General features: G+C 40.4%; 8 protein-coding genes and 1 long non-coding RNA gene across 9 annotated transcripts; 5 read left to right on the forward strand and 4 right to left on the reverse strand.

Moving 5' to 3' along the window:
• The first annotated feature begins 38 nt into the window (after nucleotides 1–38).
• Nucleotides 39–1,771, forward strand: LOC145711281 (uncharacterized). The gene is made up of 7 exons (XM_081789003.1): nucleotides 39–118; nucleotides 228–369; nucleotides 472–672; nucleotides 713–862; nucleotides 929–1,255; nucleotides 1,297–1,457; nucleotides 1,498–1,771. The coding sequence occupies exons 1-7, from the start codon at nucleotides 107–109 to the stop codon at nucleotides 1,702–1,704; spliced, it is 1,200 nt and encodes a 399-aa protein (XP_081645129.1). The 5' UTR covers nucleotides 39–106; the 3' UTR covers nucleotides 1,705–1,771.
• A 9-nt stretch (nucleotides 1,772–1,780) lies between these two features.
• LOC145711282 (uncharacterized) lies at nucleotides 1,781–2,808 on the reverse strand. The gene is made up of 5 exons (XM_081789004.1): nucleotides 2,711–2,808; nucleotides 2,494–2,662; nucleotides 2,324–2,452; nucleotides 2,091–2,268; nucleotides 1,781–2,042 (listed from the first exon to the last, which is right to left on the reverse strand). Exons 1-5 carry the CDS (start codon nucleotides 2,760–2,762, stop codon nucleotides 1,866–1,868), a joined length of 705 nt encoding a protein of 234 aa, XP_081645130.1. The 5' UTR covers nucleotides 2,763–2,808; the 3' UTR covers nucleotides 1,781–1,865.
• Nucleotides 2,809–2,984: 176 nt separating this feature from the next.
• Nucleotides 2,985–5,527, reverse strand: LOC145703553 (uncharacterized). Its single transcript, XM_081780932.1, has 5 exons — nucleotides 5,379–5,527; nucleotides 3,845–4,053; nucleotides 3,527–3,797; nucleotides 3,362–3,469; nucleotides 2,985–3,314 (listed from the first exon to the last, which is right to left on the reverse strand). Exons 1-5 carry the CDS (start codon nucleotides 5,473–5,475, stop codon nucleotides 3,130–3,132), a joined length of 870 nt encoding a protein of 289 aa, XP_081637058.1. The 5' UTR covers nucleotides 5,476–5,527; the 3' UTR covers nucleotides 2,985–3,129.
• Nucleotides 5,528–7,642: 2,115 nt separating this feature from the next.
• LOC145704463 (uncharacterized) lies at nucleotides 7,643–8,667 on the reverse strand. Its single transcript, XM_081781919.1, has 3 exons — nucleotides 8,439–8,667; nucleotides 8,220–8,397; nucleotides 7,643–8,085 (listed from the first exon to the last, which is right to left on the reverse strand). The coding sequence occupies exons 1-3, from the start codon at nucleotides 8,665–8,667 to the stop codon at nucleotides 7,872–7,874; spliced, it is 621 nt and encodes a 206-aa protein (XP_081638045.1). The 3' UTR covers nucleotides 7,643–7,871.
• Nucleotides 8,668–10,427: 1,760 nt separating this feature from the next.
• LOC145707607 (beta-1,3-galactosyltransferase 1-like) lies at nucleotides 10,428–11,924 on the forward strand. The gene is made up of 3 exons (XM_081785165.1): nucleotides 10,428–10,750; nucleotides 10,828–11,118; nucleotides 11,163–11,924. The coding sequence occupies exons 1-3, from the start codon at nucleotides 10,498–10,500 to the stop codon at nucleotides 11,360–11,362; spliced, it is 744 nt and encodes a 247-aa protein (XP_081641291.1). The 5' UTR covers nucleotides 10,428–10,497; the 3' UTR covers nucleotides 11,363–11,924.
• A 626-nt stretch (nucleotides 11,925–12,550) lies between these two features.
• Nucleotides 12,551–15,088, forward strand: LOC145711500 (uncharacterized). Its single transcript, XM_081789192.1, has 7 exons — nucleotides 12,551–12,862; nucleotides 12,907–12,989; nucleotides 13,041–13,143; nucleotides 13,218–13,459; nucleotides 13,497–13,559; nucleotides 14,698–14,854; nucleotides 14,899–15,088. The coding sequence occupies exons 1-7, from the start codon at nucleotides 12,807–12,809 to the stop codon at nucleotides 15,086–15,088; spliced, it is 894 nt and encodes a 297-aa protein (XP_081645318.1). The 5' UTR covers nucleotides 12,551–12,806.
• Nucleotides 15,089–15,106: 18 nt separating this feature from the next.
• On the forward strand, nucleotides 15,107–16,165 carry LOC145711501 (uncharacterized). Its single transcript, XR_014135193.1, has 3 exons — nucleotides 15,107–15,209; nucleotides 15,257–15,364; nucleotides 16,098–16,165. It is a non-coding gene; the product is annotated as an uncharacterized LOC145711501 (long non-coding RNA).
• A 2,778-nt stretch (nucleotides 16,166–18,943) lies between these two features.
• Nucleotides 18,944–20,470, forward strand: LOC145711502 (uncharacterized). Its single transcript, XM_081789193.1, has 5 exons — nucleotides 18,944–18,965; nucleotides 19,027–19,670; nucleotides 19,712–19,777; nucleotides 19,998–20,302; nucleotides 20,350–20,470. The coding sequence occupies exons 1-5, from the start codon at nucleotides 18,944–18,946 to the stop codon at nucleotides 20,468–20,470; spliced, it is 1,158 nt and encodes a 385-aa protein (XP_081645319.1).
• Nucleotides 20,471–24,689: 4,219 nt separating this feature from the next.
• On the reverse strand, nucleotides 24,690–27,689 carry LOC145695446 (uncharacterized). The gene is made up of 5 exons (XM_081772435.1): nucleotides 26,144–27,689; nucleotides 25,822–26,067; nucleotides 25,507–25,722; nucleotides 25,172–25,428; nucleotides 24,690–25,111 (listed from the first exon to the last, which is right to left on the reverse strand). The coding sequence occupies exons 1-5, from the start codon at nucleotides 27,668–27,670 to the stop codon at nucleotides 24,826–24,828; spliced, it is 2,532 nt and encodes an 843-aa protein (XP_081628561.1). The 5' UTR covers nucleotides 27,671–27,689; the 3' UTR covers nucleotides 24,690–24,825.
• Between the last annotated feature and the right edge of the window lie 175 nt (nucleotides 27,690–27,864).

Here is a 27,864-nt window from a genome sequence, read left to right on the forward strand (position 1 = left end):
ACAATAAATGTTAGTTTCTTTTCGATATTTTGAAAATTAAAATAATCCATTTTCTTTTGAAGAAAAACGGAAAATCCGATTTCTAGCGTGCTCGAAGAAAAAGATTATGTTTCGAAAGGTAAGAGAGATATTTCCTAAAATGTTCTTGTTTTTTTTCTTTCTTGTGTATTTCGTTTCGGAAGCTCGAGGCATCCGATTCTCGAAAACACCTTAATCTCGTTTTTCAGCGAAAAGCAAAAGACGCCACAAAACTGAGAGGGACAGACAAGCCGATCAAAGAGCAGAGTTTCGTGAAGAGGATTCAAATGGAAGTTCCCGCCGACGAGCCGCGATTGACCAAGGAAGAAATGGACAGACGCAAAAATCGGGGTAAGAAATGAAAATCGCTAGTTTGGTCCAACTCGATTTAATTTTTGATTGTAAAGAAGTGGGCAAGAATCGCTTATAAGTATTCGCAAATTTTCTGTTTAGACCCGTATCCACAAGATCTGGATCATTTGGAACTATCGCTGCAGGATGCCTACGACGACAATCGCTACAATGAAAGACTGGCGGCGGTGAAGCATGATCGAAAAGACCCGGATGCGGAAGATGATCTGATACCCGACTGCAGGGTCAGATACTTGTTTAGTTGGGTGGAGCGAAGAGACGAGGAGGAATACTGCATTATTGGTAAAAGACTTCTTTGACGAGCGTTTTTATCGATTTCTAGAGCCGAAAACGAAACAGATCATTGAAAAAGCGGAAGAAATAATGAAGAATGAACCGCAAGAAGATCCCGATGTTCCTGTTCTTTTCACGCCATCAGCGAATGGTGGTAAAGGAAGAGCCAAGCCCTATCGGAAGACACAAATGATCGAAGGTAAATGAACGAGTTGTCGCCGAGCCGAGGCACCTTTTGATAATGTTTGAGCAACTCTCCTTTCAGACAAAAACGGCGTGAATCTTCCCCTCGTCATGATCCAAGCACCAAACATCGAACGCTACGATAGCGGGCTCTACAACTACAGGCATAAGCGAATGGACCTGCTACCGAGCGAGTACACCTTGGCTGTATTTTTGTCGCTTCACTGCGAAACTAACAATGACAAAACACGAATGCTGACGCTGAATAGGGAATTCGAGGAAGACTACAACAACTACAGTAGCATCCACGCGGTCATGGCGAGAAATAAACATCTTTACGATTGCTTGTACAAAACCAGCAACATTGGCGTGAAAAGACACAGTTTCAAGAACGGCGATTTAACTATTGGTAAGCATTTGCATAGCCGGGTTTTTTGATGCATTTTTAAGGCGAAATCAAGATGAAAAACTGGATCGGAAAAGTCCTTGGCGATGACAACACAATCCGCCAGCACCAAGAACAGTGCAAAATCCTTCGAGAAAGTCTGAAAAGAAGAGAGCCGGAAAACAACTATCGTATTCTTGTTGGAAACCGCGATTTACTCGGAGCGGTAAACGAATTTCTAGTTGGCTCCTTTTCATAATGTTTAGTCGCAAAATCTGAACTGCCAGGAAACTTGGGAAAACGGCGGAATCGCCGGTGAAATGGGCCCTGGTCGCTTCAAAGAAACTGTCAATCTCGCTCCGGAGTTTGAAAAGCTCTTCCATGGCTACAGAGAGAGAGAACGCGAATTTCTCCGGATGCGAACGACGAAATATGTTGAGCCTGGAAAGAGCCAACTTGGCGGTCTTCTCTGAGCGTTTTTTTAACTGTACAGTTTCCACTGCCAAGATATTTGTTCTTCACAAAAAAGTTAAAAGATTTTTCCAAGTATTCGATTTTTTTATTTTTTAAGCAGGTATTCTTTCAAGAAGCAACAGATGATGCCCAGTTTTGCTTCTTTTATAAAGAAAATTTTTCATTGTTCTTTTTCTGGAGTTTCTCCGGTAAACTTGACATCTGGATAAATGATTGAGACCTCGTTATCTTCTTCGTATCCGTCAGAGACTTGGACGGAAAAGCCGGCCTTTTGCACTACGTGATCGGATTGGAAATGGACGTCGACGAAAGACGAAGCGAAGGAGAATCGTGTTTCCTGAAATAGACGATGAAAAGGACAAAAATACCCCAGTAGCGTCTTTACCGATTGAGTTCCAGTGAAGGCATATTGTTCTCCAGCGTCATCACGGAAAACGAGATTGTCCCAAAATTCTTCGATTTCAAAGGAAGTGAAGTCGAAAGTGAGTCCATCCGTTGAGGAGGAGAATCTGTTGGTGCACTGAGAATTTGAGTTGTAGTTACTCTCTGGATAATTCGATGATCTGAAGAAAAAGTGAATGAAAAAATAATTCATTTCATTTAAGAAAAAATACTCACTGAAAAGTTCCAGTGCCAGAAACAGAGTACTCGTTATCACCATCGCAGATTCCAACAATCAATGAATTAATCGATCCTTGATCAGAAAACTCAGTCGTGAAATTGTACGGGTTGTTACGGGGCCCCAAGCTGAATTTCTTTTTGAACAAATGCATGAAAATTTGACTTACTTATCCCGTGAAACAGCTGCTCCAATGCCTCCAAGGATAATCATAAAAACGAAGAAAATGCAAGGGCAGCAAATTACGCCGACGATGAAATAGGCGCATGAGTTGTCCGACTTTCTTTGCTGCATAACGACCGGCATTGGTTGCGGGGAGGGTGGGGGTTGGTAGTAAGCTAAATTGTGAATATTTGCGAAAATTTTGAATTAAAAAAAAATCTTACGTTGTTGAGGCGCATTTTGCTGAACATTCAAAATCATCGGAGGTTGCTGCATTTTGCTGGCTGAGCTATCAAACCGTTTTTTGTTGCTACGAGGCTCCTTTACTAACGAAAACTAATTTTACTGAAAAACAAACTTGCTTGGTAAGTATTGGTTCTAGAAAAAATGAATGAGACTGTATTACGATTGACTCAGTTCTGCAGGCCATTTTCTGTCTTTTGCGTAGAAGTTTAGTCCGGAACATTTCATCTGCTTTTCAATTTATTTCAGTAAATATCCTTTATTATGAAATGAACAACAGTTATTTTTGGAAAATGAAGAAAGTCGGTGACAAATAGTATTTTTGTACAGGAGCTGCGTACCAGTTAGATAAGAGCTGATGAAGAAATTTATGAATGAAGATAGTGTTTTCTCATTTTTTTCAAGCGCTATCGAGCTTGATCTTTTTTGGTTTCGAGAGATCAAGGGGCTTTTCTTGCTCAGTCAGGTTTTCCGGCGACGAAAAATATTCAGAAGAAGTTGTGTCCGGCTCGATTTCTTCGATCGTCGCAGAGTTGGATTCTTCGTTGTTTGCGGAGCCAGTCATTTCGAGCAGCTGCTGGAGCGCTAAAAGAAAATGAATTTGGGCTGGCTTTCAGTTAATTGAAGCTTACCAAGAAGAGTTTGGAGGTTCTGCAAGTTCTGTAGTCCCTCGGCTCCTTCTCCCATGCCAAGTTGATTTGCTAGGCTCAGGATTTCAGAAAGAGTTTCAGCCGGAACTCCTGAAGAGAAATATCAATAATAGATTGATTGAATTTTTTGTTTTTGTCTTTACGAACCTTGAGAAGTCGGTTCAATAGCTGGTAGAGCCTTTTTCTTCTCCGTTTTTGGTCGCTGTCTTTTGCGAGGTGTCTTGGCCGGAGAATCCGCCGGCTTTGGAGAAGCCGCTGTTTTTTCTGGCGAAAATCGATAACTAGCAAGAGTGAGGGAAGGTGGAGAAGGAAGGGTTTCGACTGTGGTGTCGACTTCGATTTCGGAGTGGTTGAAGTTTTCAGGAAATTGGACGAAGCGGTAGACAAACTTTTGACCGGAGACTTTTTGGATGATGTTCTGAATTGAAAGCTTGGGAAGACGAAAAAATCGTTGTTGATTTTTACCTTGTCGTAGTAATATCTCAGTGCCCGGGAAAGCTTGTCATAATTCATGTTATTCTTGTTTTTTCGCATTCCCCAAAGACGGGCGACTTCTTCCGACTGGTGCAGCTTGAATTCGCCCTCTTTTGAAGTCCAGCTGATCAGATCACGTGAGCTGGGTTCCATCAATAGCTCCAAAAGGAATTGCCAAAGAGTGATGTTCACGTCAAAACCTGAACAAAACAAAATGAAATTTAAGATTTTCGAGAATTTTTCGCTGTTTCGTAAATTTTCAAAATTATCAATAATACTTTTCTTCGGTGGAAAGAGTCAACCCTTATGCCATGTTAATAAGCTAGTAAAGAGACTGGAAAGAGCAGCAGTAATCCGAAATCAATGACTCCGGCGGGGAAGATGAATCGGCTTATAGGATCGCGGAAGTTGGCGTCCGTCTGTCTTCTCCTTTTTTGCTGCGAGAAAGAAATCGATCGGTCAAAGCTCTCGCCCCGGGCCAAAAGTCAAAGAGGTTGAAAATGAATCCATTTGGACCCGGCTTAATGTAGTCAGAAATAACGCGTTTTTGAGAAATCTGAGCCAAGAAATATACTAGATGGAAAATATACTATCTTGAAATCTGTCTCGAACGATAAACTAACAATCTTAGGCGTGTACTCCTCAAAATCATCAAAATCTTGATATGACAGACTTGAGAATCGTTGAAAATTCCTCCGGAAAAAAATTCCTTCCCAGCGGAACAAAATGATCGACAGAAGCGGAAGAAATTTTCCGGGGCGAGGAAATATTCAAATCTTATCAGATCTTTCTTTCAATTAAATATTATCAAAAATATTTCAAAAAAGCAATTTTGTATTGTATCGTCTGCCACTTCCGCCATGCGTCAATCGCTTTCGAGTGATCCAGACTCGCGGCGGAAGTTGAGAGATCGTCGAAATTGACGAAATTGACGAGGAAGGCCACTTCCGCCACGCAAGCAGCATCCCGCCTGGCGGAAGACGCCTGATCCGGTCCCTGAGCTCAGGCCCACTTCCTTCTTCCCGAGAGAGCTTCTCAAGGGCAAAGATTACCAAGAGCTTGAGGAGAGGCAAATCGAATCCCGCGATGGAACGGAAGCCGATTCATTTAAAAACTCGCGATCTCCCGCTGCGAAGAGTCAAGAGCAAGAAAAGGCCAGGGTTATAAAGTCATCTCCTTTTCGAAAAAAGAAATCGCGTACACTGTGTATCCGCCATTATTACCGAGAAGGTGTTAGGATATCGATCGGAGCAGGAGCTAATGCATCAAGCCCGCGTCTCCGGGATCTATCGATGCAAGCGCGAATGGGAGGAAATTGAATTCAGATTTAAAGCGAGGCATATTTTTTATTGATGCATCAAAATTTATTCTTCTTTCAAAAAAATAATAATTAACTTCAAAAAAGGCATAATCTTAGTTAAAATCTGAAAAAAAATCTTTTTGTAAAAAAAAAATTTTTTTATCAAAAGTTCATTTGAAAAAGCCGCGTGCGGCTTTTGTTTGATTTTCTCTCAATAATTTTTACCTTTATTAGGAGATGAAGAAGAATCACTTTTGCTTTTCGGCTCTTTGGTTTTGATGACAACAATGTTATTATCGCTGGCGTTTCCGGAGTCTTCCATTTTTCTGATCTATATTTTGCTGAAGAAAAAGGTTTAAAAATGCGGAGGAATATCGAATGTGCTTTTGATGGAATGGCTTTTGGTCGTGCCGGGGGCTAGTGAGCGAGGCGACTTCCGTATGGCGCGAAAGGAAATCGATTCGCCTCGGGCCCCGAGGGAAATCGGCGGCCCCGGAGCAGCAAAAGCGGTAGTGCATTATACAGACAGTCTAGCTTGCGATTTACTGTATCATATTTCCAGGAAAAAGGGAGTAAATTGTTTCATAATGATTTTCGAAGAATTTCATATTGATGAATTTTATCGAAGAATGCTTGGATTATAAGTTAATGACACGCGGCTTTAATATTCAACTTGATCTGAAAGCCGTATTACAGAGTTTTTCACATAAAAATTATCATATTGAGATTTACCTGCAAAAAGCCGCGCGCGGCTATTTCATTTTCGATCGAATTTTCCTCTCAAGATTTTTGATCAAAATTCTTTAAAAAAAACCCAATGGAATAATTTTAAAAATCCCTCTAAAAATAAAAAAGCCGCATGCGGCTCAAATATTTACCGAATAATATATTTCATTTTCTTGAGCTTACCTAAAACCAAGAAGAAATTCCTTCAAAAGACGATTCTCTCTACGAAAACAAATTCGATATTCTGTGATTGCGGCCTGGCCCGTACAGGAAAAGGAGCCGGGATCTGTATCCCCTGGGATTTATTTTCGGAAAAGCTCTTTCACCGGAATGATCTGTTTTGTTCGATCTCGCGCGCCGCTCTAAAAAAGGAAACTCCTTCCAGCACAGGATACCCGCGCTTCGGCCATTTTTCTTTCAGAAAGATCCGGATCTCGCTTTTCTCACCCGTGACTATCGCATTTTTTCTCTCTTTCTGATTTCTTTAGCGCTATCGCATCGCGTGAAGCCGCTTGTTATCGCAAGAAATTGCTCTTTCGTGAATCAGCGGTAAATACAGTATTGTTGGTTTAAAAAATGCGACAGAAAACTTGATTTTTTGAGACGATTTTTCGATTCTTGATAAGTTTGACCAAAATTTTGGTCAAAAATTTTCGAACTTTTCGTCGATTCTTGACCAAAATTTATCACCAAATCATCATTAAGAACCAGTGAGACTCAAACTCCAGATTTGTCGATTTCCGCTTTGGATAATTTCTTCTTTGGATCTGTTTGATGGAGCGCTTTCGCGTCTCAAGCTCAAGGTCGAACGGAAATGCTCTGGCAAATAAGGTTCGCTTCCGATTTATTCATTTTCGTCCAAATAAAGATGTACTCTTACAGAAAATCAGCATCTCAATTGATGATTCAAATTCTCGAACATAAAAAATTATAGAAATTCGAGGCTGAAAGATTTTTCGGAACTTGGCAGTTTATCATTCGGAACTTGAACTCCCAACGCTCTCAGGTAATTCCAGAACAACATTTCGTATCCTTCGGGCGCTTCTTCGCTTATCCAAAAGTCCAGTTCTCCGCCAGCGCAGTACATAATCAGCCGAGTGCAGAGGCAGCTCATCTCTGGCATGGGTTTCCGAACGGGTCGTTTGTAAACTCCTGTTTTGAAGAATTCGACTCGAGCATCAAAGAGCCGATTCGCGAATTCGTAAAGCCATTTGTTAAGCGGTTTGAGAGCGTTTAATTTTTCAAGAACTAAAAATTATTTTTAAAAATTTTTTGTTTAAGGACCGCCCCCGTCAGCTCTTCTTTTCGAAAAATGATAATTTTTAAAAACACCATGTTTTTGGTTCTTCTTGCGTCCTCTGGTTAAACTTGCTTCAAAAACTTGATTAGAGGAATTTTTGACTAAGAAAATTCCATTTTCCTGTCAAAATTTGGGCAAATTCATCAATTTTTGGCGAAAAATCCAATTTTCAAATGCGATTTTAAGGGTGTGAGACTCGAGATAGACCCCCAAAAAGAAGCCTCGAAAATCGATTTTTTTACCCGTAGAATCCATTTCCGGGGTCAAAATTTTAAAATTCCGAGATTTGATTTTTCGAAAAAAGCTGACGGGGGGGAGGGGTCCTTAAAAACCTGAATCAGACGCCTTTGGTTTTCGCCCGGTCAAATCTGCGGTCTTTCGAGCATGCGCCAACTTGATGTTTTCTCCAATATAATTTCTTAAGAAAAAATCATGATGAGAATCTAGCTTGATAAATTCCTACGATAAAAGCTTTTCGGAGTCTTCCATTTTCTCCAGAATTCCAAACCAGCCCATATTCTCAAGTCTGTCTGCAGCCAAATTCAGGGACCAAGTAGCATTCAGTCTCATCAATTCCCGATCGCGGAAAATTTGATCCATTTTTTCCCGATCGTTTTTGTAAATTTTTCGCGTCGATGTTCTTTTAAATTGGATTTCGAAAACCTTGAAATCAAGGAAGAAAAAACAAGCGTCTAAAATCCTTTCCCGTAGTAATCATCCGACATGAGTCCGTCAATCATCGACAAGCCGGCAAAACTGTCGATCCACAAGTGTGCAAAATCGACCATGACCTCTGGCTGCTCAAGAAACGTGTCGAAAGTGCTCTTCATGAATTTTACGTAGGTCGGTTGCTTGCTTTTTGCGACGGCAGGAATCGTCTTTTTGAAGTGATAATTCGACACTGACCTTAATTTTGATTTTTATTGACAATTTCATCAAAAAAGACATTCAGCCTTGACAAAAGGTCTGATAAAAAATACACCCTTTTGGCCACGCCTTAGGCGTTTTTGGCCTTATTTTTAGTCCGTCGAAAAATCTACCTTTCAACTGGATCTCTTAACAAAATAATCGGCTCAACAGAGTCTTTTTCAAAAAGCTCAAAATATGACCAATCGTAGTGCAAATTTCCGATATATTTATCGTCCTCTCTGGTCGATAATTTCCTCACAACAGGACCCAACGTTCTGTCCATAGATGTACCGCCACATTTTCCACAATCTAAAAAGTTTCAGGCATCGATGAGAGTCGAAAGACTTTACGTAAAAATCCAATAGATTTGCTTCTGTCCCATTTTTTCAGCTGAAAATCTTCAATTTTTTCTTCCTCGAAAATTGCGTCCGAAATGATTTTCTCTTCTTCTCTCGAAATTCCGCTGGCTTTAATTCGAACGTCCAAAGTTTCTTGAGTCTCGCAGGAATAGAAAAGTAAGTAACAAAATGTTCCGAGAAAAATCGCAACGGCCAGAAATGCAGTTGTTGTTCTCATCATTTTCCTAGAAAAAACTGATAATTTTTCAATAATAACGCCTCGGACGAATAAAACCATCTGCATTCAACGTACGCGGAACGAGTAAGGCTCGTTAAAAAGCTTTTAACCTTAGCCGGTCAAAGTGTCATTTTGACCCTACCGGCCTAATGCTCCGTGAGTGGTGCATCACCTGCGTATCTTCTTTAAAAATTCAATTCAAAGTCTACTGCGTTCATTTTTGGGTCCTTGGTTTGGGTTCGGGTTTGGGTTCGGATTTGGGTTTTGGTTTCAGCATCGGATAGAGTCCTCCAATTCGAAGAGAGAGACTGTTCGGCGAATTTTTCGGAAAAATATTGCTTACCGGCCAAAACACCATCAGAGGTGTCGGCGCTATTGTAGCAATGCACCATACATGGTGCATGCAGTTATTCTCAAAATAAGCCTTTTTCCGAACCCTTACCCTAACAAAGGGTAGTCTATAGACTATAGGTAACCTAAGGGTAGCTAATCGATAAATATCCCTACAGTTTCTTCCGTTTTTCGAAAATCAAAATCACTTCGGTTAGAGACCCCTTTGATCCCTGTTCCATAGCTGGTGCACCCTGGCCGGCTAAGCTTAAAAAGATTTTTAGGCAAATAAAAAGATGGGCCCTTTTTTGAGTTATTTCCACAATAAATTTACGAATTTCATTTATCTTGTCGAGTTAGCCGCATCAATATCTCTTGGGTAAACTGGATCAGTTACATGTTTTGAATTTTCAAACTGTAATAGAAAATTAAGTTTTAGCGACAAAAACCTGTAAATGAGATTTGATTTGATTTTTGCAAACTGAAGCGAGAGATTCTTAAAAGTTTATTTTAAAAGGGGGCAGATAAAGGGCAAATTCCCTTCATTATAAACATATTGCCAAAAATAATTTGCTCATGTCATATTTTTGTTGCAGAATAAATTTGAAATAATTAATAATGACAAGCTTATATAAAGACTAATCATGATCAATGCGTCAGGCCGTGAACAACGGGCTTACATTCACAGCCAAACTTGACGGTCGTTATCTCGAAGTGATTAAATTTGAAAAAGAAAAATGAGGCTCTTTTGAGAGAAAAATTATTGACCGTAAATTGTCAACTTCGAGAAAAATAAAAGGTAAGTTAATCCTCCTTCTTTATCTTCATCCATTCATTCTTCTTTTAGGAAAAAACAAAAAGAAACGAGCAGAGAAAAATACTAACCGTAAGTTTTTTCAAGAAAAAGTTGAGAATATTATTAAATTGAAAACCGATAATACCGGTAGTTCAAAAATCCAAACAACTTGTATCGAAAAATTTGTACATTTTACTAACGAAAATTCCTTTCCCATCGCCATTAAAATTGGCTTACCTCAGGTTAGTGATTATTGAAATGTCAAATGCCGACGGGGATAATAAATAATGAAAAATCAAACAACCGCGTTTCGAAGTCAAATCTCTTTCGTGAAAACAGATTTTCTAGATTCCAATTGAGCTTGAAATATTTTTGCATTTACATTTCTCATTGACAAGAATCATCTTTGCACAAGAAAAATTAATATTGACTTTATGAATTAGCTCCGCAAGCGAAAAAGAAGCTCGAGAAAACGAAGAAAATAAAGAGAAAATGAATACTAAAGAAAAACGAAGCAAAATTGAAAATTATTCCGTTATTTTACTTTTTTAAGTTTTGGGAACTGGTTTGTTATAACTTATAACTTATAAGCAAGAAAATAAATGTTTTACTATTTCGGAAACCAGAAGAAGGGCGCTGCTCGTGACATTTATTCTTTCGAAAATGAGTGCAATCAATCGATTGATCAGAATATTCCTCGGCTCGAAATGATGGAAGAACAAGAAATGACGGAAGAAGAAGAAATCATAGAAAATGACTTTGAGGATCTCGATAAGGAAGTCAAAAAACTTAAATCATGCAAGACATTTGAAGCGCTCCCGGAAAATTGGAAAACAAATGAATCTTGGGAGGTTGGTTTCATCGAAGCGCCGAAATGTCCAGAAAAAGAACTGATAATAATCGTCAACACTGCCCATAAAAATCGGGGAAATCGACTTCTTCTTCGCCGATATTTCGAAGGTTAAGCCCAACCCTAACCCCTTACCCTAACCCTAACCTAACGATGTTTTCGCGCTTTTTGATCCCCTTTTTTCTAGAGCTGGAGAAGAAGCAAATAAATTTCGCGTATTTCTTCCTTCTCGGAAAATCAGAAACCCCGATAGAAAACGAAAACGACTGGATCATCGGCGACTTCGACGACACTTACGACAATCTCATTCTGAAAACGAAATCTTCTTATGAGTACTTTGAGCGATTCTGCGGCTCGGCAAAGTTTTATCTTTTGATTGACGACGATGTTGCTTTTTACCCTGCGAAAATTATTGAGAAATTGGGAGAGGAAGGAGCAAAAGATACTATTTTAGGCAAAAGATGGAATAAAGCAAAAGGTACGGAAAATTTGAAATTTCAAATGAACATTTCTACTTGAAAGCGCACAATCATCCCTGGCTGAAAGAAAAGGGAATAACAATTTCGGAAGATCAGTGGGCGAAGCAGTTCTGGCCGGACTACATTGCTGGTCCTTGCGCGTTCATGACAGCGGAGAGTGCGAGAAGCATGGCAAATGTTGCTCAAATGACAAAAAAGCTCTCACAATCCCTATTGAAGGAAATTGTTGAATTCGAAAATTGAATTAGACTATTAGTGTTTATATAATTTTTTTCAACAACTGAAAAGACGTGGCTTTCAACGGAATCCTCCGAGAAAAAGCCTGCCTCGACCTGAGAAATGAAGAAAATCTCTGTGTTCACTTAGAAGGAAACACGAAGAAGCTCGAAAATAGAATAAATGATGCAATTAAAAACATGTAAAAACGCAACACTTTTTTTACAGAAATAAAAGATATCCGTCACTTTGAAAATTTTCATCTGGAGCGCCTATTTTCTCGCGAAATCTTGCGGAACGCGACCGTCAAAAAGCTTTGAAACGAATTTCATTCTCATAAATATGGGGGAGAACGAAAAAGATAGAAAATTAGAAAAAAAGAGAGTTGGTCTAAACGGCAAGAATATCAAGCAAGGAAAAAGAATGATTGATTCCAGAACTAAAGAAACAAACGCGACGCAAGCGCCGACAAACGAAGGAATCAAGAAAGAAAATAAAAGCGAACCGGATACTACCAGTAATTGGCAAGAAAAGCGAAGTCGAAAAAAGGGTCTGGCTGTTGCTATTTTTGCTGGATTTGGTGTTTTTCTTGTTTATCTTTTCTTATGAAAGTGATTTGAATTAAACCTGGGGTCGGCGGTCCATCTTTCAAAGATGGGTATGAATCATACCGTATGATGGGTGCTGGGAAAGATGGGAATGATGGGTAAACCCATCTTTCCATAACCCATCATCTGATTCTGTAAGATGGGAAAGATGGGTCTCCCAAAGATGGGTAAGATGGGTTCAAATGATGGGTAAGATGGGTTTCACTCAGTTTTAAGATCGGATGTCTATCTTGTTATCTAAACCTGATGTACAGTTTTATTCTTCCATTGATAAATGATAATGATGATTTCCTGTTTCTGAAAACCCATCATTTCCTTCTCTGACACCCATAATTCCCATATTTGGAACTCATCTTCCCCACCTTTCGGTTACCCATCTTTCCCATCTTTGAAACCCATCTTTCCTATCATTCCCATCTTACCCATCTTTCGGGAAAACCCATCTTTCCCTAACCCATCTTTGTTTGAAAGATGGGTCGCCGACCCCAGAATTAAACATACCAGAAAATAACGTGATCATATAAGTTAGGTATATCTTATTACCGCGATTAGCATATCTGACTGACTGATTTATTATATTTTTATTCAAATCACGAAAAAGTATTCGAAAACATCAGAATTTACAATGATCTTCGATTCTCGGAATCACCCTTTTCCGAGCTGAACTCTCTGCCCAAACTGACCATTCACCGCGAAGAAATTGGCCTGGACTGGCAGAAAAATCCCTGCAAACCGTCATCGATGATTTGCGATGCCGTGCCTCGCTGGATCCCCTTGACAGCAAGCGATAAAACGGCAACACAAGAGCAGTGCTCTTTTACACTTCGCGAATCCGATTCGACGGCAAATTCAGAAATATTACCATGATTAAGAATTGTCTGGGGCTAATGACTAATTTGCATGCAGGCACAATGGATTTGTAAGTGTCCTGCTTCAAGAATTTTGTTCATTAACGGATTTTAGAAAACAGGAAGCCCGTCAGATTTGCGGAACTTTGGATGCAAGTCTTCCTCGCCCGAAAACAAAGGACGATATTCTACAAATAAGTATTTTTTCATCAATTTTTTCGGAATAATATTTGCCGATTTTTAAAATAGTCAATTTCGCCATGCAAATTTTGCCAAATATTTTCGACCGACCTGAGTTCTCGGCTGGAGATACCGTCGCTTACTTGAACCGGCGAACGATGACGGACTACAGGTCAGGCTAGCGATCTTTTGAGGCCATCAAAGACACTTCTCGCGCTTTCCACTTCTTTGACTAGCATCAAAAAGCTTCGTGACGGCAAACAATATTGGCAAATTGGCGGACAGCGATGGCAACATCCTCGATAATTTCTCTTTCATCTCTCGCAACACTTTAGGAGAACTTGATCCAGAGTACTCTTATTTAACTGTCGATGTGAGAGACTCTCATGGAAATTGCGACCCTTACTGCGTTAAAATGGAGCCACGTTCTCTCTTCAAATGGTCAATCCAAAGTGTCGATCCTGAAAGAGGATTGTACGCGACTCTTGGTGAGACCATTCATCTTTTTCTCCTTTTAATTTTAAGTTTGTTTCTACGAAAATGGGTTTGATTGGACAATAAGCCATCATGACAAGAATATAAGAGATGGTAAGCGAGAAGAGATACCAGTCATATTTTCAGTTAGGATGATTCAAAAACTTTTTTGGGGCCGGAAATCGTAAAAACTGCAAGTGCAGTTTTCTTCAGCTCGTCAAGACGAGTCGAATGATGGGTCTAACTCCTGATAATTCTAAGGATCGACCGGCTTACCGGCTGGTTTCCGAAAAATACGTTGTCACCGGACGGTTTGTTCTAGAAGTGATAGACTAATGTTTGACACCGGAAAAAGTTCCTTAAAGTAAGTTCTCTTGCAGGGTAAAAGATGAGGGTTTTATCAATACTCTGAAGAGAGTTATCACTAAAATACTATTTTTGGCAAAAATGGGACTAGAAATTAGGAACGTGCAGCAACAATAAAATTTTAGTAAAAATTTCTCTTTTTAGTGATAACTCTCTTAAGAGTATTGATAGAACCTTCATCTTTTACCCTGCAGAAGAACTGACTATAAGGAACAATATCCGGTGTCAAACATTAGTCTATCACTTCTAGAACGAAAACGGCCGGTGACAACGTATTTTCCGGTAACCAGCCGGTAAACCGGTCGATCCTTAGAATTATCAGGAGTTAGACCCATCATTCGATTGGTCTCAACGAGCTGGAAAAAACTGCACTCTAGGGTCGGCACCGACCACGACTTTCCCAGGTCGGGTTGGTCGGTCCCCCAGAAATTGGGCGAAATCTGTGGTCGCTTTGGTTGGTCGGGTCGCCTTAATTTTTGGTCGGTTTCTGGTCGGTCGGTGGTCGGTTTTGGTCCGGTCGGGTCGGTTTTATCCAACCAAACTATGATTCGCTTTTAGTTATTCACAAAAATAATACTCGAGTGGTGAAGAAAATGCGTAGGTGTCCGACCAAAAACCGACCAACCCGACCATAAACCGATCAAAATCCGACCAAAACCGACCATAAACCGACCATCGACCAACCAAACCCGACCACCGACCAAATAAAGGATAAAAATCTCAGGTTGGGTTGGTCGATACCAAAATCAACCCGACCAAACACGACCAGGTCGGGTTTTGGTAGGTGGTCGGTGCCGACCCTAGACTGCACTCGCAGTTTTTTTCGATTTCGGGCCCCACAAAAACTTTTTGAAATAATCTAGGATTTATTAAATTTATTGTTAAGATTTTACGTGGTATGAACCGAATATGTTTAACAATTTCTCGATCTTGCAAGCGTGGGATAGAAAAGGAAATGCTTGGGAAGAACTTGGCCAGAATGCAGCTTTCAGCACTTTGACGGTTTTTCAGGGCGTTAACAATCCATTTTATGGGATCGCGATGTAATTTTCAATCGAATGTTTAAAGAAAACATGTGTTTTTTAAGACGAGATTCAGAAGAGGCCTGCCAGCTTCTCGGAGGAAAATTGATAGAAAGCGACAAAGAGTTGCATTTCTTCATCAAAGCATTTCAAAGAGCGTTCGAGGACGAACAAGAGACACTAACTTACAACCAACTCGCCAATTTACGCATACCTCTCAAAATCGGCATACCTACTTTTCTAGGAAAAGCTTAAAATAATCCCCCTTTTCTCATTATTCAACGAAATTTTCGAGCTTGAACAGATATGCAACAAAACTGCTCAGAAAGTGGGACAAAGGAACACAAAGAAACCCGATGCGGGTCTCGTGTTTTTGGTAAATTCTCAGAAAATTTAATATCAAAGCTCATTTTTCGAATTCAGATCCTTCCGAATATATCGATATTGATATCGTTCCAGTTTACAATCACGACGAATCTGGTGGCACAGTAGTTTCCACCCTCGACTTGAACTGGTTCAACTATCTTCAGGGTATTAAGGGGTCCCCTCCCGGAATTTCAAAGCTTTATAACGGGTCTCTTTGTGGGATATTTAGATTTCTCGTGTTCTGAGGATCATTTTGATATATTATGGTACCCCCTAACAAACATCCTAACCCGAAATTTTGGCCTTCAAAAATCGCAAAAATACATGTAAATTATACTTAGCGTAAAAATCGTATTTTTTTCGACTTTTCAATGTCATCCAAAATAGACAAATAAGGGGTCTTTGGAAAGCTTAGAATCTACTGATTAAGAATATTATAACCGCAGAAGAATTTTTGGCCGTAATTCGGCGCTAGAGGGCAATTTGAAGCTAAAAAACTGGCAAAAATGGGTTCGAAAAGTTTTTCTTAAGAAAATTTTTTACTGACATGATGAATCATGCTAAAGCTGCGCTTGAATTTAGATGAGGGTACATTTTTCATATTGAAGAAGTTATCAGAGAACTTTGATACCTCAAAACAAAGTTATTCCCACCTTTATACCCCCTAAAACGCGTTTTTTTAGGAATTCGTCTTTTTCAAAGCAAAAATTGAGGATGTTTCACTTATCCAAAAGAGCTAAAGCTGCGCTAGAATTGTAATTAGGGGATAAGCTTTTATATGCGGATTGAATTTAAAAAATCCATAAGGGAAAACGAAAGTTATTTCAATGAAAAGTTGACGATTCCGGGGGATCCCTTAAAAGAAAAGAAAGAAAAATTTTTGGACAAATATATTTAGGTCGAAATCTCCTCCGACTCTTCAGGCCAAAATCTGCCGCCGTTGACCAAATCTGCATTCAGAAATAAATTTGATCATATTTATTATATTAGTCGTTATTTATATAGAAATACCGCGATTGGCATTTCTGACTGACTGATTCTGATTTTCGAGTGAAATAGCTAATCAACCAATTAAAATTTGACTCTAGTGTCTCTTCTTTGAGAGTTCCGTCAAACCAGTGACGCCTACGCAATCTACGTTACAAATCTCCTATGTTTTTAGAGAATTTTTGGAGAATTGTAACGTCAATGTGCATCTTTCAAAAATCAGTCAGTCAGGACTGCCAATCGCGGTATATGTTATTTTTTTCAGAATATTTTTAGTAAGGATCTTTGAGTATTCCGTGAAAACAGACGATTTCTCCTCCATTTCCTTCCAATTTCGTCGGCGGAGGACATTTTTCGTTGCCGGAGTCTTTCACCCAAGCGTAGAAGCCTCTTCCATAGTAAGCCGCATAATTATCTCCAAAAAGGATCGACGCGTACCACATGTTCCCTTCCCCGAGGTCTCCAAACTGAATTCTCGCTTTCGCCATTTTTCCTTCTTTTCTGGCAGACTGATAGACAATCGTTCCATTGACACTCGCCCGAAGATAAATGCCCCGATGAAGCTTGTCAGTGTTAATGACTTTGATCATCGGGCAGCAGGATTTTCCAGTCACGTGGTTTTCAAAATAACGTTGATTTCTCGCAATTTTTTACCATCGGAGCAATTTCGGCAATCGCAGTCCCATCTTCGCGCGACACAGTGCCCTGCAGGGCTACAACATGACCCGTTTCGCATCAGCTCGATCGGCTCATCTAACTCGGGCCTGGCGAGTGTGGCATATTTCGGCCCCCTGAAAATTGGGGCTTCCAGACTGCTTGCATACCAATTCTTAAAGAAACAAGACGGCTGCGATCGAATTTTTGGGTTTTCTTTGCATTTGCTCGCGTATTTGAAGACACTGTCAAGCATGCACTCGTAGTCGAACTTAGCATAATGCAAAGTAATTCCACTGAGCAGTTTGCAAATCGGCGTGTTTTCTTCTATTGGAAACGCGAGAAAGCGCTCGTCGTGGAAAATTCGATGCTCTAAATCCATTTTCTTGAAGACGATTCCTTCAAAGACGTCGTCGATGATTATGAACGGGATGAGCTGCATTTGACTCTGGAGCATGAATAGTGCTTTTCGGTTCAGAAATCCACCGGAGCCAGAAACCCACGCCGGATACTTTGGATACGGCCACCTTTTTAAGGGTGTCAATTGACAATTGTCTTAATTTAAGGAGGGGGTCGACGAGAATCGGGATTTCCGTGACCAAAAATGCGGGAAAACCTGATTAGATAGGCAAAATCTGATTTTACTGGTGGATAGAATAGGGTTGTGAAAATCAGGCGGCGAAAACTAGAAAAATTTTTGGCCAGAAAAATCGGTCAAAAATCTCGTCAAAGTAGGGCCATTTTCTCGAAAATGCACCATAAATTGTCAATTTCTTTACAATTTTGTTCATTTCGACCCCTAAATCTAATTTTTATCAAATGATTTTAGACTCAACAAATTCGGGAGAATCTGTAGATTCCAAAAAATATAAGATTCATATCCTGACTATGTGTTTAAGCGAAATTACGATCACCTTGAAAAAATTCTCGTCGACCCCCCCCCCTGAAAATTAGATATTCTCAAGGTTTTTATATTTTATAATTTTTTAATAATTATTTTTAAAAGTTTTTTATTATTTTATTATTATCACTTATAATTATATCATTATTATTTGATACCCTTAAATTTTGTCTCTGAACTCTTGTTTCTCAATCGTTGAGTCATATCCACTGCCAAATTTCATTCCCCACATTGCCGCCTCATCCTCAGCGAGGTCCCATTTTTCCTCAAAAAACTCCAATATTTTCAGCGGGTTCAGAAAAGTGTCATCATCGCCGCGATAGACAAATTTAACATTAGGTGCGTTTTGCGTCGTCCAAGAGAAGAACATTTGCTCCTTGACTGTCAAGTTCCAGTAGTTTTCCTTGAACTCGCCGTACAAGATATCATCGTGGAGTTTTAGCTCTTCGAGGATTTCGTGATTTTCATCCATTTCTTTTTGCCCGAGAAGGAAGACAAACTTGACTTTGAATTTATGCTTGTATAAATTTGCGTTTCCGAAAGATCTTCTTATGGCATCTCGTCGTTGACGCTTGGTTGAAACTGTTTTGATGCCAAAAATAATCTCGATTTCTTCGAGCGGCTCTTTCGGGGAATGAAGAATTTTGTAAGGAAGAATGTTCGTTTTTTGGGGGATGTAGGATCCGTTGTTGATAAAAAACTTCAGGTTCGTTTCATCTTTAGAGCTGTTTGTTCTTTTTTCTTGGAGGAAGATTCTCTGGCTTATAAGAATAAACACAATTAAAGAATAAATCAGAAGAAACCCAAACTTTTTTTGGGCAATCATTTTTTTTCTTTTTTTACCGGCGCAGACGAGAATCGCCGGTTGTTTCTGCTGGTGCACTCGAAACCGCATGTAAAATATTGCGAGAAAGCTCTTCAAAATAGCACCCTTAGACCAAGAACATCCACAAGAATTTTTCGCTCAATACAAAAAAGAAAGATGATAAGAGATAATTCTGTAAAATTGACTCTGATTCTGATTCTAACTTTTTTATTTTTCGCATTTTTGGGAAAAACATACTCGAAATTGTCGGTTTCGGAAATGAATCAGAAGCTTCAAGATAAAATGAATTATTTACAAGAAAAAGAGAAAGGACAAGAATCGCCGCCAAACAACTTTACTTTTCAAAAAAATTGTTCTTCAAGGAATATTCCGAATTATGAGAAGAACACTGAAGCAGGGTTCTTACAGCTTAAAACAGCTTGCTTTTGAATTTTAATTCATGAGAACCCCCTATTAAAGGAAAGCGTATTCTTATACCAGTGCTTGTCTGGGGTCCGAACAATCAACTTCAAGGACTTCGAGAAGCAGTGTACATCGCCAAAGCTCTGAACCGTTCACTCGCTGTGCCCATATTCTATCCAAACTGGAATCAATGGGAAAAACTGCCAACAGTTATCAACGCTTCTATGCGTGTCGACGTAGAAAGTCTCTCGAAAGTCGTCTCCTTAATTGATCCGGCAGAAGTTTCAACGCTTTGTGATGGAAAAATCGACGCTGTTTTTTATACAAGAAACGATGGCGATGGCCATGATGCAGTAAACATGGAGTATTACGGTCTGAAGTACGCGGAAGAGCATATCTATAGCGATCGTTTTTCAAGAGAAATGCCGTTTCGAGATGCAATCAACCGCACCCAAGTCGCTGAGTACTTTTCTTCTGATGTTAAATGCGCTCAATTACAATTTCCCTGGAGCACGATTCCTGCTGAAGAAATTTCGAAGCAAACTCAACTCAAAAGCAGACAAAGAAGTGGTGAATTCAAAGAACTGATAGAAATAATCAAGCACACAAGGAGGCCAGTGTTTATCAGAGAAGCGGCGAAAAAATTTTTGGAAATAAATGGAATTGAAAAAATTGCCGTGATGCATTGGCGATATGATGATGTAAGAATTGATATCGAGAAAGAATAATAGAATGCGTTCAGAACGACTATATTCACAACAAAAACTGGCGAAGGCAAATGGCCGAGGATTTTATTTTGGAGATAAGGGTTCGAAATCACCAAGACCAATTTGCCTACGTACCTTGATTTCAAAGAGGTAATCATTCGAGCCATCAAATATCTCTAGAATCTCTGCTAGTGGTTAGGGTTAGGGACTGGGAACTCTAAAGGGGGGCGAAGCCCCCTTGTTTTGGCCTTAGGGGGGGGCGGGGGCGTGATTTCTCGAGTCTAGTTAATTTTGTCGAGAGATTTTTGAACCCTGATTGAGATGAAGTCTGAAGAAAAGTATCAAAAGAAATTCGGCACTGAGCTATCAAAAACACTAAAATCGAAGAACCTAACAACAATCTACTTCGCCAGTCCTCCAGACGAAAAACCTCTTTTAGAAAAAATTGAGAAAGAATTAGATGGACAAAAAGTCGTAAGCGATCAACTACTTGTGGAATTTTTGCAAGAAGAGTTCAAAAATTGCGTTGAAATCAAGGAAGACTTTGGAGATATCATCTCGCTGATGGAACAAGAGCTTTGTTATTTGTCAACGCTTTTTGTTTATTCTTGTTTTAGCACGTGGAGGTACCAATGAAACATTCTTAGATCTTGCCTAACTGTTTCTTTCCTAGCGCGAATGTTTTACTTGAAAGACAAATCGACGGGTTCTTCGAGAACGAGACGAATGTCAAACTCATTGCAAGTGCTATTGGCAAAGAATACACTGGCCTTTGCTTTCCTGACAATCCTTGAAAATAAAAAATGAAAAAAGATGACGTTGTGAATTTTTATGGTTAGAAATTCTCTTGGGATAACCCGGGTACACACAATTTTCGAAATTTTTATTCCAGATTTATCCTTTTTCGTTTTTTTTGAAAAATGCCAAATCATTTTAAATTCTTGTTGTGATTTTTTGTGGCTTGGTCAATTCCAAAATATTTCTTTTGCCGATTTAACTAGAATCTGTATCATAAACCCGTATGGGACACAGGCTATGGCTTATTTTTTCAAATTTGCAGGAAAATATTTTAATGCTAAATTTGCTCTTTATCTTTGAATTTACGCGAAGAAATACAATAACTCCCTTACTGAAAACACCCTAAAGAAACAAATATCATTTTTTTAAATATGCGAGATTGTTTTATTTTTTAAGATATCACCAGAAATAAGGAAAATAAGGAGTACAGAATCATTTTGCCGAGCCAATTTTTTCGTAAAATTATTCACAAAATGAATAATTATGAGAGAATAGGAAGAGAGAAGTCAAGATCGTAGCTGGATGTAGAAGAGAGTCCGTGTCGGTTGGTGAACCAGATGTCGTTGAATGTGGCATCATTGCTTCCGTAAAGCGTCACAGTTGCCGAAACACCGCTGCCGTTGGGAATGGTGAATGAGAGTCCGTCGGAGTTACCAGCGAAGAATTGATTTGGCTTGTTAGCATCGGAGGTGGAGGCGTAAGCGGAAATTGAAGGGGCAAAGCAAGTTCTGCAGACGGAAGCGATCGAGCCCAGTCGTGGGATTCGGTTGTTGGTGTCGTGCATTTGATGGCACTGTGCGAGGTCTCTCAAAGCTGTGCCTCCTGTGATCGAGTTCTGTTGCTTGAGGTCCCAGCAAGCTTGAGCGTTCTTGCAGCCAGTGCAGATCTGGGTCAACTTACCAGCTTGATGACTTCGTCGGACTTCGAGGAAGCAAACCTCGCCATTTTCGCATGGCTGGTTGACCTCATCGTTTGTTTGACCAACAACGGCGCACTTTGCTGGGGTCATAACGTCGCACTTGATGCAGTGTTTAGTGATTCTGGAAGTGGTGGTGAAAGTCTGAGTGGTCGGCGACGTAGTGGTGGCCTGCACAACTCCGAAGTATCGAGCCTCGTCTTTGTCTCGTCCGGCCTCGTCGGCAACAGCGGCATCAGCGTCAGCGGCGGCAGCGTCGGCGTCGTCGTAGTTGTACGCAGCAGAAAGAGAGTTGTAATCGCTGCCGTAGGCTGAGTCGTAGAAGGCTCCGCTATCGAATCCAGCGTAAGCACTGTCTCCGTAGTCGAAAGCAGAATCCCCGAAGGAGAAAGTTCGTGCATCATCTCCAGCTTCGGAAGCAGCAAAGTCCTGAGCGGAAGCGATGGCCAAAGTAGCAGCGAAAAGTTTCATGATTCGTCGAGTTTTAAGTACAAATCAAAAGATTACTTATACTGAGACTCTTATAAGTTCTGATGAAAAAGACGACACTTTTTTCTTTTATAGGATAACGCTGCCACAATCATAAATAACAAGTCGTCAAAAAACTATGCCATCTCGATAAAGTGAAAATAGCGACGCTTTGTCTCTAAACAAATAAGCGGGGTTCTCCGCTTTGTGTTGGTGCTAAAAACTCGCAATGCCCAAGTACAGGCAGGTGTCAAGCTGTGCAAATAGGATGCAACGGGCCCACCGACACGCGCAACCTGCTGCGATGTCCTGCAGAGACTGGTCCTAGCACCAATTTCGAGCAACGCTCGGTTTGAGATGGCTTCAAAATCAGCAAGCTAAGCCGAGGATAAGCTCAAAAGTGAAGTTTTAAAAGAGTAAAAAATTGGAATTTCATAAAATAAATAACCTTGTAATTTACCTCGTAATTTTTTTTTTGTAGATTTTGATTCTGAGGCCGAAAATAATTTTATCTTACCAAAACTCACCTAAGCCTGCCCTAGACAAGAAAGTTCGGGTACAAATTGGTACTGTCTGCTCAAAATATAGTCCAGAAAAATGTGTCAAGGCAAAAAGAGCAGATTATAGATAGGCTATCTATTAGATAGCGATACCGTTTCTTATATTTTTATATTCTTGCCAACCGAGGCTCTCAGAAGTTGAGAGCATTTTGCAAGACCTGTTCGCCCCTGTTGGTAAACCCAGGCTGCGCATTATGAAACTCTGGGTTGGTAAATCTAGGTGACTGCATTCCACCTTGAGTCAGGATAAAAGAAATCTAATGCAAGTCGTTAGATACAAATTTCAGTCATCCTCATAAAAAAGCGTTTTTTGGAAGTTTTGATAATGATGATTTAAGAAAACTTTGTCTGAGGCCGAAACACGCGAAAAATTAGCCAATTCTTCTGTTGGTCGAGTCGAATTAAATGATGAGTCTTACCTCTTAGGATTTTCTGGATAACCGACTTGTTTTCGGAAGAAATGTTTTTATTCTAGAAATGATAAACTGATGATCGACCCAGAAATTTTTCATCATAATATTTAGTCAGTTCTTCTCGAGGATGAAGGATGATGGTCGTATCAGTACATCAATGTACTTTAATTTAGGCTAATGATGACTAAAAATCAGGAACGTGCAGTAACATCAAAATAAATGTAAAATTTACTGTTTTTAGGGAAGCGGGCGGCCTCGTTCGCAAAGGCTATTTTGCGAATGGCTTTTGCAATTTACGAACGGCGTTCCCAAAATCGAATAAATTTCGGTCAAAAATCGAGTTCTTCTTTATTTCAAAATGTGTCCTAGCGGTAGAGAAAGACTGCCCCTGCCAACTAAATGAGTTCTCTTCCTGATAATGCGCGAAGAATGCGCATCCTCACGACGCAATTTCATTTCATTGCGAACGGTGTTCGCGAAATTTCGAACGGTAAACCGGTAATTTTTTGCGTAAAACGAAATTAAACAAATTTTTTGACTAGTCTCGACGAGCCTTAGAAACCTGCACTAGCTTTTTTTACGATTTTGTAAAAGCTGCAGAAATATGAATCATTTTCCAAGGGTCGAATCTGAAAAAATATTTTTGGAGGCAGCCGAGAGAAAATTACAAATGAGACTTGTTTTTTGGATAGATATTTCAACTTTAGCCAAAACGAGAAACAGAATTTGCTGTCTTTTAAGCAATTACATTCAATGCTTTTTCCATTCTCATTCTAATTTGGAGGCTACGGAAGGTGAGTAGGGCATATATAGGCCAAGATTGAAAAAGATAACAGCTGCGCGCACTTGGATAGAGATCAATCGTTACCTGATGGTAAAGGGAACTGTAATCTACACTGTAAATCAGCCTCAGCAGGGCACTGAGTAGGGCATTCGCGAACAATATCCGTTTAGAGATGCAGAAATCCCTTCGAAATCCGACTTATCAAGAGCTAATCATTCCTAATGAAACTAGGTAAAATAACCTCCGATTGTAAAATTTCTGAGTTCTTTTCTTCAGGCTCTATTGCGTATGGATATCTCCAAGAAAATTGAAAGAATTTTCATTTAATGTTATTTTTTGTATTGGTTCGACAAACACCAAGGATCCAACATGGTCCATCGGTCGGTGAAGGCACCAAGCCGAGGCAGGGGGATGCAAGGTGACCACCCGCAGAGGCAGCACATCTGCCAAACTCGACGGTGACGAGGCTACTCTCAGTGATGGGCTGAGCAGATGTACAAAAAAAATGAGCGAGTTGAGCTGATAAATCATTTTAAGCTCAACACTCAGAGATATGGAAGACAAAAAAACATAATTCGCTAGAAATATCCTCAATAGGGTCAGAAGATTAAAAGTCAGAATTTGTACAATCGAATCGATAATTGAAATTTCGACGAGGTTTTTTTTACCTTCGATGAACGTTTCATAATGAATTATTAGCTCTTGATAAGTCGGATTTCGAAGGGATTTTTGCATCTCAAAACGGATATTTTCAGCGAATGCCCTGCTCGGTGCCCTGCTGTAGCAGATTTACAGTGTAGATTACAGTTCCCTTTAGTAAAGGGCCTTTACTACCAGGTAACGATTGATCTCTATGCAAGTGCGCGCAGCTGTTATCTTTTTCAATCTTGGCCTATATACATGTATGCCCTACTCACCTTCCGCGTCCCCCTAATTTGCGCTAGTATGCGACTCACAAAATGATACCTTATCTTATTTTGAATCCTTTATAAGTTATATTTGGTTATCAAGGACCTGCAAAATGTAAGAGACGAAAACGCAATCATATTTGTTGTAAGAAAAAAGAACACATCGTACTTTGGACACCAATTTATTTAACCAAATAAAGAAAACCTGCAAACCAGTTAACAATCGTTTCTGGTGGTTATCTTTTCTCCAAAATTTGTAAAATTATTTGACAGAGACAAGCAAGATAATAAAATTATCCAAATTAATAAGTATTATTATCATCGATCATGGCCCAGAACTTCCAGATGCTAGTTCCAGAAGCAGCATCAAGATCTTTCAATCTATCGGTGGTGTCCCAAACCCATTGTCCGTGGATTTCGTCACCAAAGAAGCAGTCAGGGAAGTCAGATCGGTCTGTTGAAGGACTTGATCCTCGTCGGCAGGTAAGGGAGATTGCAGCCCAAGTTCCTCCAGTAGTGGTGTCGAAAAGTGTCACTTCAGCGGCAGCATCGGTTCGCGAATTACCAGTATTGGCGGCATCCCACTGACTGAAAAGAAAAGTATTAAGAAGAAGCCCCTTTAAAAAAACTTATAATATAATTACTTACGTTGGTGCTGTCACAATGTTAAGGTAGCCGGAACTGCCAGAGACAGCAGCATCCATTTCAAGTTTATTTGGTCCAACATAGCTGGCGGCAGTAACTGCAACACCGTTGATTGCGCTTGGTCGTTTGTCTTGAACCATAAGTTTGATGTTGAGAGTATCAGTGAGTGCTCCCAAGGCGACATTGACAGCATAGTTTTGAGCTTGCGAGCTGACAACTCCTGGATGAGGCTCATCGATCCATGCTTCCGAGTTCCAAACCTTTATTTTCAAAGTTCAGATCAATATATTTTTTATGAAAAAGAGAAGTTAAGAGACTAAGTCTTGCTAGTTATTCACCTGCTTGTGAAGAGGGTCGACACTGTCGAACCATGCCTCAGCATCATAAGTATTACTGTTGATAGATGTTTTGTAATTCCAGTTCCATGTGCATCGTTTTGGATTATTTTGCGACCAGAGGCTGGTGTCTCCAGTAGGGTTGTAGTTTGCAGTGTAAGCATTAGCATTGAAAGCTTCTTCATCACCATCAGCACAATATTCGACATTGTTACCGACCTTAAACCGCCCGTTAAAAAAGATAGATTTCAGCAATAAAAATTGACAATTAACCACAAAGTAAATTGGAAAAATTTTCAGAAAATAATAAAAAATTACCTGTCGGAGATTAAATCGGACGCAAGCGCCAACACCGTGGCGGTAATCCTGATGCCAACCTCCAACGATGACCATACGGTTGTCGTTGTTACCAACACCACTTTCAGCTGGCTTGTTGTGGGTACCATCTTGGAAAGCTTCGGCGCCTTCAGCTCCTTTGTCTTCAGTCAAATGACCTCCTGCAAGTCCGCCCATGACATTGACATTGACCTTTCTCAAGTTTCTTGTGGCAGGTCCATAAATCATCTTAATTCATTATTGAATCAATTTGATTTTATGTAAGGAATATCATATAGATAAAAAATAAGAGGTATGAACTTACGTAGTCAGAGCGAGCACAAGTGATGAATGAGTAGAAGGCGGCCCATGCACCAGCGTTTGGCCATCTTCGGGTTCCACTTGTGTATGTGTTGAGATTTGTGCAACTGCCGGAACCAGCAGTGTTGTAATTGAAGCCGAAATTATCGTCCATAAGTTCGTTGTTCAAGGTCGTATCAGCATTGAGAGTTTTCGTGAAACCAAGAACGCTATTGGCTCGGCACGATGTGAGGCCATCAGCGTTTGGACCACGTTGAACGCCATCATTTTTATCGTAGCAGAGACCACATGATCCAACATCACCTCTAAGACGCTTATCCCAAGCATCCATAAGGGCTTCCTTAGTGCCATAAGTGGGCGCAGCTCCACCGTTCCATGATCGGAGATTCTGTTGCTTATCATTTGGAGAAGGAACAGCGTTTCCGGTAGTTTCGCCATAGCCATGATCGTTGCTCTTCTGCATGTCAACAATGTTCCAGTGAGAAGCACACCAGGCGGTATCAAAGTGAACAACAACATCGAAGTTGGATCCCATGTTGACTTTGTGTTGTCCAGAAGTTTTATCTCCAGGAGTTCCCTTCAACTGGCCGAAGTTCGTGTTTTGGTCGAAACCTGGCCAGATGGTACCAAATTGAGCAGCAGTTGCAGCACCAGTAGTATCGTCGTATTTAAAGCCGACATCGTCACCAAACCATTCTTTGCCAGTGCCGCCTGCTCCACGGGCAGTTTCATCTTCACCAGCGACGTTGGCGTTAGCGATGTTATTCTTTCTGTTTGTCATGAACTCGGCAATATTGACAACTGAGAAGCAGTATGCAGTACCAGCATGGTAGCTCGCAGAATGAGTGGTGCCAGCGGAACCAGCAAAGTTACCGACAACAGCAGCATTCATTTCAGTCGAGAATGCTCGAAGAGATCCCCCAGCGACTCGAGCATTATTGACGTGAACACCAGCAACACTGACTTGGCGGATGAAATTCTTCTGAACAGGAACAAACAGTTTGCAAACTGCACCAAGATGAACTTCTCCAACAACTGGCTTGCCTCCCTCGGCAGCAGCGCCCTTATCTTCACCGGAGAAAGATCCTCTGGTAAGGGAGAGCATATTCCAACCATTACTAGCGTTCACATCGGCCGGATTAGTATTGGCTCCGAAATTTCCACCAGTAGCGAGTACTTGGTAGTTAGCAGCTCCGCTCGTCCAAAGACCAAGTTTATGAAGATTATCAGAGGTATCACCGGCCTTTGAATGGTACCAAGGGAAATGTCGCTGGAAACCGCAGCTTCCCCAGTCATTTTGAACAGTGCTTGTTCCTTTGTGGGACTCAGAAGCAGCGCCCGCGTTTGCTTCCCAAGCCTTGCAAGCATAAGACTCCTGTGGAACAAGAGTGGTTGCTGGATCAACCGGAGAAAATGGAGATTTTTCGCTCAAGACCTCAATACAAGTATCGTGAGGGACTCCAAAGTCGTCGTATGGGCAGCACGCATAGTCGGCTGCGGCGACAGACAAAACAGATGCTAATAACTTCATCCTTAATTATTTGATATCAGACGGTGAACTTTGATTAGAATCAAGGTCCGATCTTTCGTTAACGAAATTCATGCGTTAAGGGGGTAGAACTAGGTTTTTCGAAAATAGCCAATTCGAAACCGGCGCTCAAAGCCAGGCGAGCTAAGATATTCAAATTCTCTCTTAGGCTGTAGATCCAGCAAATGTAGATCTAG

Source organism: Oikopleura dioica, chromosome 1 (assembly GCF_907165135.1).
Source record: "Oikopleura dioica chromosome 1, OKI2018_I68_1.0, whole genome shotgun sequence".
Taxonomy (NCBI): Eukaryota; Metazoa; Chordata; class Appendicularia; order Copelata; family Oikopleuridae; genus Oikopleura; species Oikopleura dioica.

Bases quoted from the DNA above. Each gene is read 5' to 3' on its own strand.
- LOC145703553 (XM_081780932.1), bottom strand. From the start codon at position 5,475: ATGGAAGACTCCGGAAACGCCAGCGATAATAACATTGTTGTCATCAAA. The intron at 3,470-3,526 runs GTTCGTAAAGAC...ATTTCTCTTCAG, and splicing joins TATTGAACCGACTTCTCAAG to GAGTTCCGGCTGAAACTCTT. The intron at 3,315-3,361 runs GTAAGCTTCAAT...ATTTTCTTTTAG, and splicing joins GAACCTCCAAACTCTTCTTG to CGCTCCAGCAGCTGCTCGAA.
- LOC145704463 (XM_081781919.1), bottom strand. From the start codon at position 8,667: ATGATGAGAACAACAACTGCATTTCTGGCCGTTGCGATTTTTCTCGGA. The intron at 8,398-8,438 runs GTAAAGTCTTTC...GAAACTTTTTAG, and splicing joins CAAATCTATTGGATTTTTAC to ATTGTGGAAAATGTGGCGGT. The intron at 8,086-8,219 runs GTAGATTTTTCG...ATCAAAATTAAG, and splicing joins TTAAGAGATCCAGTTGAAAG to GTCAGTGTCGAATTATCACT.
- LOC145707607 (XM_081785165.1), top strand. From the start codon at position 10,498: ATGATGGAAGAACAAGAAATGACGGAAGAAGAAGAAATCATAGAAAAT. The intron at 10,751-10,827 runs GTTAAGCCCAAC...CCTTTTTTCTAG, and splicing joins TCTTCGCCGATATTTCGAAG to AGCTGGAGAAGAAGCAAATA. The intron at 11,119-11,162 runs GTACGGAAAATT...TCTACTTGAAAG, and splicing joins AAGATGGAATAAAGCAAAAG to CGCACAATCATCCCTGGCTG.
- LOC145695446 (XM_081772435.1), bottom strand. From the start codon at position 27,670: ATGAAGTTATTAGCATCTGTTTTGTCTGTCGCCGCAGCCGACTATGCG. The intron at 26,068-26,143 runs GTAAGTTCATAC...TAATGAATTAAG, and splicing joins CTTGTGCTCGCTCTGACTAC to ATGATTTATGGACCTGCCAC. The intron at 25,723-25,821 runs GTAATTTTTTAT...GGGCGGTTTAAG, and splicing joins TCCGATTTAATCTCCGACAG to GTCGGTAACAATGTCGAATA.
- LOC145711500 (XM_081789192.1), top strand. From the start codon at position 12,807: ATGATTAAGAATTGTCTGGGGCTAATGACTAATTTGCATGCAGGCACA. The intron at 12,863-12,906 runs GTAAGTGTCCTG...AACGGATTTTAG, and splicing joins CATGCAGGCACAATGGATTT to AAAACAGGAAGCCCGTCAGA. The intron at 14,855-14,898 runs GTAATTTTCAAT...GTGTTTTTTAAG, and splicing joins CCATTTTATGGGATCGCGAT to ACGAGATTCAGAAGAGGCCT.
- LOC145711502 (XM_081789193.1), top strand. From the start codon at position 18,944: ATGAGAAGAACACTGAAGCAGG. The intron at 18,966-19,026 runs GTTCTTACAGCT...CCCCTATTAAAG, and splicing joins GAGAAGAACACTGAAGCAGG to GAAAGCGTATTCTTATACCA. The intron at 20,303-20,349 runs GTACCAATGAAA...TTTCTTTCCTAG, and splicing joins TCTTGTTTTAGCACGTGGAG to CGCGAATGTTTTACTTGAAA.
- LOC145711282 (XM_081789004.1), bottom strand. From the start codon at position 2,762: ATGCAGCAACCTCCGATGATTTTGAATGTTCAGCAAAATGCGCCTCAA. The intron at 2,269-2,323 runs GTGAGTATTTTT...CTTTTTCTTCAG, and splicing joins TCTGGCACTGGAACTTTTCA to ATCATCGAATTATCCAGAGA. The intron at 2,043-2,090 runs GTAAAGACGCTA...CGTCTATTTCAG, and splicing joins CCTTCACTGGAACTCAATCG to GAAACACGATTCTCCTTCGC.
- LOC145711281 (XM_081789003.1), top strand. The intron at 863-928 runs GTAAATGAACGA...CTCTCCTTTCAG, and splicing joins GAAGACACAAATGATCGAAG to ACAAAAACGGCGTGAATCTT. The intron at 1,256-1,296 runs GTAAGCATTTGC...TGCATTTTTAAG, and splicing joins GAACGGCGATTTAACTATTG to GCGAAATCAAGATGAAAAAC.